Consider the following 11528-nt stretch of genomic DNA (forward strand, 5'->3'; position numbering starts at 1 on the left):
GCTTCCAACATTGTGGGAACAGTTTGGGGATGACCCCTTCCTGTTCCAACATGACTGCACACCAGTGCACAAAGCAAGTCCATAAAGACATGGATGAGTGAATCTGGTTTGGAGGAACTTGACTGGCCTGCAGAGAGTCCTGACCTCAACCTGATAGAACACCTTTGGGATTAATTAAAGTGGAGACTGCAAGCCAGGGCGAAACTGGGACGTCTGCCTTCACATGCACATTAATGTAATATAGAGTTGGCCCGCCTTCTGCAGCTATAACAGCTTCAACTCTTCTGGGAAGGCTTTCACAAGGTGTTTATGGGAATTCCACTTGAAGCGCATTTGTGAGTTCAGACACTGATGTTGGATGAGAAGGTCTGGCTCGCAGTCTCCGCACTAATTCATCCCAAAGGTGTTCTATCAGGTTGAGGTCAGGACTCTGTGAAGTTCCTCCACACCAAACTCACTCATCCATGTCTTTATGGACCTTGCTTTGTGCACTGGTGTGCAGTCATGTTGGAACAGGAAGGGGTCATCCCCAAACTGTTCCCATTAAGTTGGAAGCATGGAATTGTCCAAAATGTCTTGATATGCTGAAGCATTAAGAGTTCCTTTCACTGGAACTAATGGGCGAAGCCCACCTGAATGCAATGATTTGATGGGGTGTCCCAAAATTTTTGGCAATATAGTGTATTGCGCATTATTTGTAAGGGCTGAAACACATTGACTCTTGCACCTTTAATTGCATTTGTTATTCACCGTGTTGTCCAGTAGGTGGCAGTAAGTAAACGCGTCTAAAAAAGACGACGAAGAAGAAGCAGAAGAAGAATAGTACATTCCTCCGAGTTTAGTTGATCAGTTTCTCTCTCTCTCTCTCTCTCTCTCTCTCTCTCTCTCTCTCTCACACACACACACACACACACACACACACACACTTAAACCGCACTGTATTTGTTGCTCATGCTGTAGGAACTTTTACACGGCTGTCATTATGGATGTCGGAGCTCCACAGGAAAACCAGGCGGTTATATCGAGCACGACAGGCGCCACAGTGGACATTCGTAAGGTAGAAAGTGTTGCTAAGTCGTGGATGATTGACTTCAGCTTCCGGTCACTGTGTCGCTACTACAGAGAGCAAAGCGCCGAGAACTTCAGCAAAACTTTAAAAGTCTTCGAAGGTAAGCCTGTTGCTAAGCTAGTTTCGGTCGCTTCACCGCTTTAATAGTGCAGCTTCGACCCGCCTCCTGCGCTGTAATTGGCCAGGTGTCTTGCTCCTCTTTACTGAGATTGGCGGATTCCTTGCACGCATGAACTTTTAGCCAATCATAATGCAGGAGGCGGGACTTATTGGTGCACAGGCGGGAAAATAAACAATTGACTCTTTTAAGCTTCTTCAAACGGAGCCATAAATCATTTAACTTTTATTTCTTTTATTTATTATTCTCCGCATTTATACAAAAAAATAAGTCACACTACAATTAATGTGGGTTAATTTATTCACCAGTTTCCAGTCAGTATATGGGGAATTAGAACGCCAGACATTAATGTGTATTAATTAGCAGTGTATTGCAATTAAGGTCCTTAAAGGCGAAGCATGTGTAATTATTTATTTTGTAAATAAATACTGAGGTTTTTGTGTTTTATTTAGTTTAAACTTCTTCACTGACATTAATTCACCGAACATCACCCACAATGCCATTTGATCTCCTAATGAAAGTGGTGGCATCTCTACCTAAAGTGAGCGCTTTAATCCTTCAGCCTGCCTCTTCTCTTTCACCTCCTTATCTGGGGATTTTCATGCTAATACCTCAGTCAGCTCGTAGGGCGCTAGTGGCTCAGTGGTAGGTTCGATTCCCAGCCAGTGCCCAAACCCCAGCCACTGGATGCAGTGCCGGTCCCAAGCCCAGATGAAAATGGGAGGGTTGTGTCAGGTGCCCAGTTGGTGTGGTGACCCCTCACCCATGAAGAGAGCAGCCGAAAGATCAACAGTCTCAGTCAGCTCGTATCATCCTGCGATTTTCCTGAACAGCCGAGGCTAATCTCTATTTGCTGAGCCGAATGTTTGCTGTTTTTCTCAGCCGTTGACATTACTGTAAAAGACTGAGTGAGAATAGAATCCTTTGTTTTTAAGGTCTAACAGCAAAACCTGGCTGTTTCCTCTTACACTTGAGACCGCTGAAATTTTTTTGAAATCTTCTATTAAACGCCATTATATTTGCTAGCAGTGTCACCCAATGATGTCAGCGTGTCACAACAGCTTCTCACATGGATAACAGAAATACAATCCTGAAATTAATACCAGACTCATTAAAAGTGTCTGGATATATCAATATAAGCAGTTTCAGGTTTCCTTTACAGCTTTTAGCAGACATCCAAATCTAGAGCAACTTACATTTATCTCATTTATACCACAATTCAATTCAATTTGTATAGCGTTTTTAACAATGGACATTGTCTCAAAACAGCTTTACAGAACATTAGAAACATAGGACAAAAGTCCAGGACAAAATCATCCCTAGTGAGCAAGCCTGAGGCGACTGTGGTAAGGAAAAACTCTCTTAAATGGTAAGAGGAAGAAACCTTGAGAGGAACCAGACTCAAAAGGGAACCTCATCCTCATTCGGGTGGCACCGGAGAGTGTGATTTATAAATGATGTCCTTTCTACAGTCATTTGGAGTGTGTGATGCAGATACAACATTGACATTTTGTATATTTTTTGGGAAGTTGTCCTCATGGGCTTGGCATTTGAGGGTTAAGGGTCTTCCTCAAAAACCCAACAGTGTGTCTTTGGATTTGACCTCACAACCTTCTGATCAGTAGTCTAACCCTTTAACCACTGAGCTGTCCCTTCCCCTTTAACATTACGTTGTTTTATATTGCACAAAAGCTGACGTATTTTACCGTTTACGCCACGCAGATTTCTCCCTGCTTTCATATTGTAGAAGTAAAACTTTGTTTTGAATTTCTCCAGCGATGATCGATGACGAGTACCAGCTGCAGGACCATCAGCAAACGAAGAGAACCATCTGCTGCTTGCTTTCCAGAATTATGGACGGCAAAAACTTGGGTGACTTTTCTTCTCCTTGTTTGTCACATTATCACCTCTTTCTGACTGTCAGAGTAAATCCTCCAATGTAGAACAGAGCGCGCTAAAGACTGAGTGTGGGAAAATAATATCACTTCTTTGTACACGCTTTAGAAACAAAACCTTAACGTATTCCCTCTTTAGCGACTTATGCAGCACAGAAAAGAATAGACAACACATTCCTGATCTCCCACGATGCACTGCGGTAGTTAGTGTCCATACAGTGTAGCAGAACACCCATAATGTACAACTTTCCAGCTTATCTGTTTCTCTGGATGTGCGTAGTGCAGCAGGTAGCGGGATTTGTTCAGTAATTATAGCATCGAGGTTTATCACACCGTCAAGTTTAAACATCCGAACCCCGAAAAGCTTTCTTTTGCAAACATCTGAGAGGATGAGGTTCATTTCTGGCCGTTGACTGAGGAAATGAGACTTGCAATGACTTAAATTAGATTATTCACATCAGTGGCTCCTTAATGTAGGAGTTAATTATTCATAAATTGTGCGTGCGTGTGTGTGTGTGTGTGTGTGTGTGTGTTTCAGATGCGCATTATGACCCAAACAACAAAGTGACTCCTCTGATGTCGGCTCTCTCAGTGTGGGACAGTCTGAAGGACAGTGTGGAAGACGCTGCTCTACACGACAACATAAAGAACCTGTTATTTATTCAGGTCAGAAATCAGCACTCTGGAGCATTTACAGAGTTTTCTTCATTTATGTAGACACATTCACACACACTCACATGTAGACACACACACACATGCATGCAGATACATGCACACACACACACACACACACCTACCTATAGATGCAGACACACACACACATGCACACACACATGTAGACAGACACACACATGCATGCAGATATATGCACGCACACACACCTACATGTAGACATGCACACACACACACACACCGATAGATGCAGACACACACATACATGCACACACACCTACATGTAGACAGACACACATGCATGCAGATACATGCACACACGCACACACACCTACATGTAGACACACAAATGCACGCACACACACACCTACATATAGACCCGCACACACACACACCTACATATAGACCCGCACACACACACACCTACATATAGACCCACACACACCTACATATAGACCCGCACACACACACACCTACATATAGACCCACACACACCTACATATAGACCCGCACACACACACACCTACATATAGACCCGCACACACACACACCTACATATAGACCCACACACACCTACATATAGACCCGCACACACACACACCTACATATAGACCCACACACACCTACATATAGACCCGCACACACACACACCTACATATAGACCCGCACACACACACACCTACATATAGACCCACACACACCTACATATAGACCCGCACACACACACCTACATATAGACCCGCACACACACACACCTACATATAGACCCACACACACCTACATATAGACCCGCACACACACACACCTACATATAGACCCGCACACACACACACCTACATATAGACCCACACACACCTACATATAGACCCGCACACACACACCTACATATAGACCCGCACACACACACACCTACATATAGACCCGCACACACACACACCTACATATAGACCCGCACACACACACACCTACATATAGACCCGCACACACACACACCTACATATAGACCCGCACACACACACACCTACATATAGACCCGCACACACACACACCTACATATAGACCCGCACACACACACACCTACATATAGACCCGCACACACACACACCTACATATAGACCCGCACACACACACACCTACATATAGACCCGCACACACACACACCTACATATAGACCCGCACACACACACACCTACATATAGACCCGCACACACACACACCTACATATAGACCCGCACACACACACACCTACATATAGACCCGCACACACACACACCTACATATAGACCCGCACACACACACACACACACCTACATATAGACCCGCACACAGACACCTCTACATATAGACCCACACACACCTACATATAGACCCACACACACCTACATATAGACCCACACACACACACACCTACATATAGACCCACACACACCTACATATAGACCCGCACACACACACACCTACATATAGACCCACACACACCTACATATAGACCCGCACACACACACCTACATATAGACCCGCACACACACACACCTACATATAGACCCGCACACACACACACCTACATATAGACCCACACACACCTACATATAGACCCGCACACACACACACCTACATATAGACCCACACACACCTACATATAGACCCGCACACACACACCTACATATAGACCCGCACACACACACACCTACATATAGACCCGCACACACACACACCTACATATAGACCCGCACACACACACACCTACATATAGACCCGCACACACACACACCTACATATAGACCCGCACACACACACACCTACATATAGACCCGCACACACACACACCTACATATAGACCCGCACACACACACACCTACATATAGACCCGCACACACACACACCTACATATAGACCCGCACACACACACACCTACATATAGACCCGCACACACACACACCTACATATAGACCCGCACACACACACACCTACATATAGACCCGCACACACACACACCTACATATAGACCCGCACACACACACACCTACATATAGACCCGCACACACACACCTCTACATATAGACCCGCACACACACACACACACACACACCTACATATAGACCCGCACACACACGCACCTACATATAGACGCACACAGACACCTCTACATATAGACCCACACACACATGCACACACACCTACATATAGACCCACACACACCTACATATAGACCCACACACACTTGCACACACACACACACCTACATATAGACCCACACACACACACACACCTACATATAGACCCGCACACACACACACACCTACATATAGACCCACACACACACCTACATATAGACCCGCACACACACACACACCTACATATAGACCCACACACACACACACACCTACATATAGACCCACACACACACACACACCTACATATAGACCCATGCACACATCTCTACATGTAGACACACATGCACACACACCTACATGTAGGTACACCTGCACATGCATGGCTATGACGTGATCTGCCATAAAGCACTACAAACCAAATCCCGGAAATGTTTTTTTTTTTTTAAATTTGAATAAAATGAAAAGTAAAAGAATTGAATGCCTGCTACAGGTCTCAAAATAGTTGGGACGGGGGCATGTTTACCGTGGTGTAGTATCTCCTCTTCTTTTCAAAACAGTTTGAAGACATCTGGGCATCAAGGTTATGAGTTTCTGGAGTTTTGGTATTGGAATTTGGTCCCATTTTTGCCTGATGTAGGTTTCCAGCTGCTGAAGAGTTCATGGTCGTCTTTGACGTGTTTTTCGCTTAATGATGCACCAAATGTTCTCTATAGGTGAAAGATCTGGACTGCAGGCAGGCCAATTCAGCACGTGGACTCTTCTGCTACGAAGCCATGCTGTTGTAATAGCTGCAGTTTTGCATTGTCCTGCTGAAATACACAAGGCATTCCCTGAAATAGACGTCGTCTGGAGGGGAGCATATGTTGCTCTAAAACCTGTATATACCTTTTAGCATTCATAGTGCCCTCCAAAACATGCATGCTGCCCATACTGTATCCACTTATGCATCCCCATACCATCAGAGATGCTGGCTTTTGAACTGAACGCTGAAGGTCTACCTCTTCTTTAGCCCGGAGGACACGGCGTCCGTGATTTTCCAACAAGAATGTCAAATTTGGACTCGTCTGACCACAGAACACTTTGAAACAGTCCACTTTAAAGGCCCACAGGACACGCTGGCGCTTTTGGACCATGTTATGCCACATCCGGCTTCCTTTTTGCATTATAGAGCTTTAGTTGGCATCTGCAGATGGCATGGCGGATTGTGTTTACCGACAGTGGTTTCTGGAAGTATTCCTGGACCCATTTAGTAATGTCAATGACAGAATCATGCCGATGAGTGATGAATGTGTTGTCCTCTGAGGGCCCGAAGACCAAGGGCATCCCAACAAAGGTCTTCAGGCTTTTTCAACCCTTTGTTGCCCCCGTGCCAACTATTTTGAGACCTGCAGCCGGCATCAAATTTGAAATGAGCTCATTTGGTGGATAAAAGTGTAAAGTTTCTCCAATTAAACATTTATGTTCTAATGTGAATACAATATTGTCTTTTAGTTTTTCCATTAAACAAGCATATGGAGCGGTGTGTTTGTTTTTTTCCCAGTGTGTTGGTGTGTGTTTGGAGAAGGGAAACGCTCAGCTTGCAGCACATACCCTGCAGTGGCTGGAGAAAGAGAGCGATTTACCGGAGGTAATTTCCTCTAAATTACACATCAGTGTTGTTAACAGAAAGCAGATAATGAGCTGATCAGCTGTGCAGCACCGAAGCTCCGATCTTATACACACTAATTAGGGCTCTGTCTCAAAACCACACATTCTACACTAAGTTCTTCCACTATGTTCTATGAGTGGCCAGTGCCAGGATGTTGGTATTACAGTAATGTCCTGATGTCATAGAGGGCATTACAACAGCTGACCAATCAGCAGCTTCACATAATCACACACTCAGAAGAACTATACACACATACTGTATAACAACATATAACATCTTTTTTCTGTCTTGTTCTTGTCATTTCTTATTCTTTCACTTTTTGTTCTCCCTTCTTTTTTCTTTTAAAAAATTTCTTCTTTCTTTTTTTCTGTTTTTATATATATATTTTTTCTGTCTTTTTTCCTTTGTCTTTTGTTTAATTCCTTCTTTAATGGTTTATCTCCTCTATTTTCTTTCTTTCTTTCTTTCTTTCTTTCTTTTTTCTTCTTTATGTATATCTGTTTATTTGTCTTTTATTTTGTCTGTTTTTTCTTTCTTTTTATTTAGCTTTTAATTATTACTATTATTATTATTGACAGAAACTGCAGAGGAAACTGTCCACCGTTGTGTCTAAGAAGGACGTGTACGATCAGCTCCTTGCCAAGTTCTCCTTTAATCACCTCCTGAAGGGCGTGAACTCCTTCTTGGATGCGTTTCTTGAGGAACATCCGTCTGACTTTTTATTGAAGGTGTTAAACCGAGTCTCTCTGAATCTCTTCACCTCACTCTCACCTGTAGGATGTTTGTATGCTAATGGTGTTTATTATCTCTGCTTGAAATACACTATATTGCCAAAAGTTTTGGGACACCCCTCCAAATCATTGAATTCAGGGGTTGGGCTTCGCCCCTTAGTTCCAGTGAAAGGAATTTTTAATGCTTCAGCATATCAAGGCATTTTGGACAAGTTCATGCTCCCAAAATTTGTGGGAACAGTTTGGGGATGACCCCTTCCTGTTCCAACATGACTGCACACCAGTGCACAAAGCAAGGTCCATAAAGACATGTATGTGTGAGTCTGGTGTGGAGGAACTTCACAGAGTCCTGACCTCAACCTGATAGAACACCTTTAGAATGAATTAGAGCGGAGACCTTCTCATCCAACATCAGTGTCTGACCTCACAAATGTGCTTCTAGAGGAATGGTCAAAAATTCCCATAAACACACTCCTAAACCTTGTGGAAAGCCTTCCCAGATGAGTTGAAGCTGTTATAGCTGAAAGGGCGGACCAACTCCATATTACATTCATGTGCATGTAAAGGCAGACCTCCCGAAACTTTTGGCAAAATAGTGTATGTCTACATGAGCGTGACCAGATGTCCTCTCTTACAGGCTGCCTCTAAAGTGGTTCAGGCTCGACAGGAGAGACCGGAGCAGGCTGATGTGGATCAGAACAGTGAAGAACCTGAACCAGACAGTCCTGTAAAGTAGGATACACTCTCAAACCAGTTGCTTTTTAGTCAGTGATGGAAAACTGCTATCAGTGGGCAATTAGTCAATAATATAACCATCCTTGAATATATTTTTACAATACATAATTTTTTAAAAGTAACTGGAAAGGAGGTGAAGTTTAGATTTCAGACACTCCATTAAAACGTAAATTTATACTTCTCTTAGTAACACTCCATATAATAATTGAAGTACAGAATTGTTCCTGAAAACACCTATAAGCAGTGTGTATTGGTAAATGAAACCATTTTCTTTTCTGCTTTATGTTAAGGCCAGAGACAAACGCTGCTTCATCAGAGCTTAAGCTGAGGTAAGTGTTCACTTACAATGGAAAGTTTATAAGTCTCTCTCTCTCACATAAAAATATATATAAAAAAAAAATTATACCAAAATAAATCATGCCAGAACTTTTTACACCCTGTTATGATGTTGCGTTTCTCACAGACCCAAAAAGAAGCTTTTCTCCACTAAATCTGCTCATCCCTGGAAACCAGAAAGCACAAAGAAGCTTCAGAGTCATCCTCGTGGAACAACCAAATTAAGTACGAACTTGCGTTTTTTAAAAAAAAAAAAAACACTGATTATCAGCAGCGTGTAGATTTCATCCACGTGTTATCTGTGAGGCTGGAGACATAAGTGTGTGTTCTCGCCTCTTTCTGGCAGCATGAGATTGACTGGTCTCACATGGCATGCTGCTTATTGCTACAGTTGAACCTTGGGATACAAATGGCCTCCTTTACAAATTTTCACCTTAAGAATTGAAATAATTTGCATCAGCATATGAAGAATTTTTGTCATTAGAACGGCGCGTACGTCCGGGAACCATTCAAAACTTGTTTGCCTCAGTGAAAAGCTAAGAAAAGCGAGTTTGGGCTTTTGTTTTTGTTGACAGATTGGTGGCATGGGTGGTCTGTTCATTGTATAGCCCAAGCTTGGAGGTGTGACTTCCTGTGACGACCCTTGACATGGAAATGCTTGGCTTGGGTCAGTTCTTTGAAAGCAGTTTACATACGCTTCGTTTTGGTAATATCGGTCATATTTTTGGGAGGCTGGAACGGATTATTCGCATTTACATTATTTCTGATGGGAAAATTTGTTTCGCAATAAAGATTTTCGCCTTAAGACGAAGTATTTAGGATGAATATTCTAAATACAGTAGAACTTCGGCATACAAATTTAATTCGTTCTGGAGCTTCAGCTTCCTGCTGAAAAGGTGCTATAATGTGAAATAAAATCTATCCACGGTTCTCTTTTTTAATCAGTCTTTTAGAAACATTATGTCTGAATGTTTGTGTAAGGCCTCCTCAGTTTGGTCACATGTCAATTCCTATCCACCATTCAGCCTTCATCTGTCCTCTAAGACACATTAAGACCAGCTGACCACTTCTTTTGAAACTGCTGCTCATGTAAAATCACAGAGTAAAGCATGCACGAGTTAACAGTTGCCTGTGATTGGTTAGTGACCCTGTGATTGGTTAGTGACCCTGTGATTGGTTAGTGACCCTGTGATTGGTTAGTGACCCTGTGATTGGTTAGTGACAGGACTGATGAGCTATTTGATCGCATTCTTAAATACTGATGCAAGTTTTATTTGTCAATCTGTACAGAAGTCTCTAGAAGGAGTTCGAAAGTGCCACCACCACCATCACCAGAGCAAAACACCATCTCCAAACACCGGACCAAGAAGGTAAGAGTTCAAGTCTGATCATGATATAAAAGTTACCGAGGCTTTATACGTGTGGTAAAAAATATCTTATGTCCTCTGTAGAAGTGGATGTTCGATGAAGATCAACGCCTAAAGGCAGGAGTGAAGAAGTACGGCGAAGGGAAGTGGTCCAAAATCCTAGAGGAGTTTGAGTTCAGAGATCGGACGAGCGTCATGCTGAAGGACAGGTGGAGGACGTTAAAGAAACAATGGAAGGTTTGAAACGCTGATCTCAGGGCTCTAAATCTATATGTTTTTCTATAATACTGATGCTTTAATGATCCTACTGTGCCATCAACAGTTTCTCTATTTTAGAATTATTCCATGAAATTCACAAAAATGCACATTTATGATTTTTTTTTTTATTATTACTTTTTATAATGAGTGACTGTAAATAATGCTTTTACTGTTGTGTTTTTTTTAACTACATATAAGATTGTAAAAGTGAATATTGAAGCTTATTTTGCACCGGAAATGTTGCACAAAAAATGCTTTAAATAAACTGGAGTGGATGTACGTGTGTCTCGAGCCTTATTGGATTTAAATCCTATAAAGATAAATGCATTATGTAGGTTTCTAGCAACTTCCTAGCAACACCCTAGCAACCACCTGGAATATCATAACAATATTCTAGCAAAGCCTAAGGCATGACCTGGAAAATCATAGTAAATGCATAGCAGCAAGCTTGTAACCACCATGGATACCATAACATCTACCTCTGGCAACTGGCTGGAATACCATAGAAACCCTAGATACTACTTGGAACACTACAGTAACTGCCTAGGCACCACTCTAGCAACCACCATGGATACCACAGCAACC

At 42.7% G+C, this 11528-nt stretch overlaps 1 protein-coding gene across 1 annotated transcript; it reads left to right on the plus strand.

Annotated features, from left to right (window-relative positions):
- The first annotated feature begins 816 nt into the window (after nt 1-816).
- terf1 (telomeric repeat binding factor (NIMA-interacting) 1) lies at nt 817-11222 on the plus strand. Its single transcript, XM_058375908.1, has 10 exons — nt 817-1169; nt 2964-3059; nt 3621-3748; nt 7409-7495; nt 8095-8244; nt 8885-8979; nt 9273-9311; nt 9446-9543; nt 10609-10688; nt 10770-11222. The coding sequence occupies exons 1-10, from the start codon at nt 983-985 to the stop codon at nt 10926-10928; spliced, it is 1119 nt and encodes a 372-aa protein (XP_058231891.1). The 5' UTR covers nt 817-982; the 3' UTR covers nt 10929-11222.
- The last annotated feature ends 306 nt before the right edge of the window (nt 11223-11528 follow it).

Source organism: Hemibagrus wyckioides, linkage group LG23, assembly GCF_019097595.1.
Source record: "Hemibagrus wyckioides isolate EC202008001 linkage group LG23, SWU_Hwy_1.0, whole genome shotgun sequence".
Lineage (NCBI taxonomy): Eukaryota > Metazoa > Chordata > Actinopteri > Siluriformes > Bagridae > Hemibagrus > Hemibagrus wyckioides.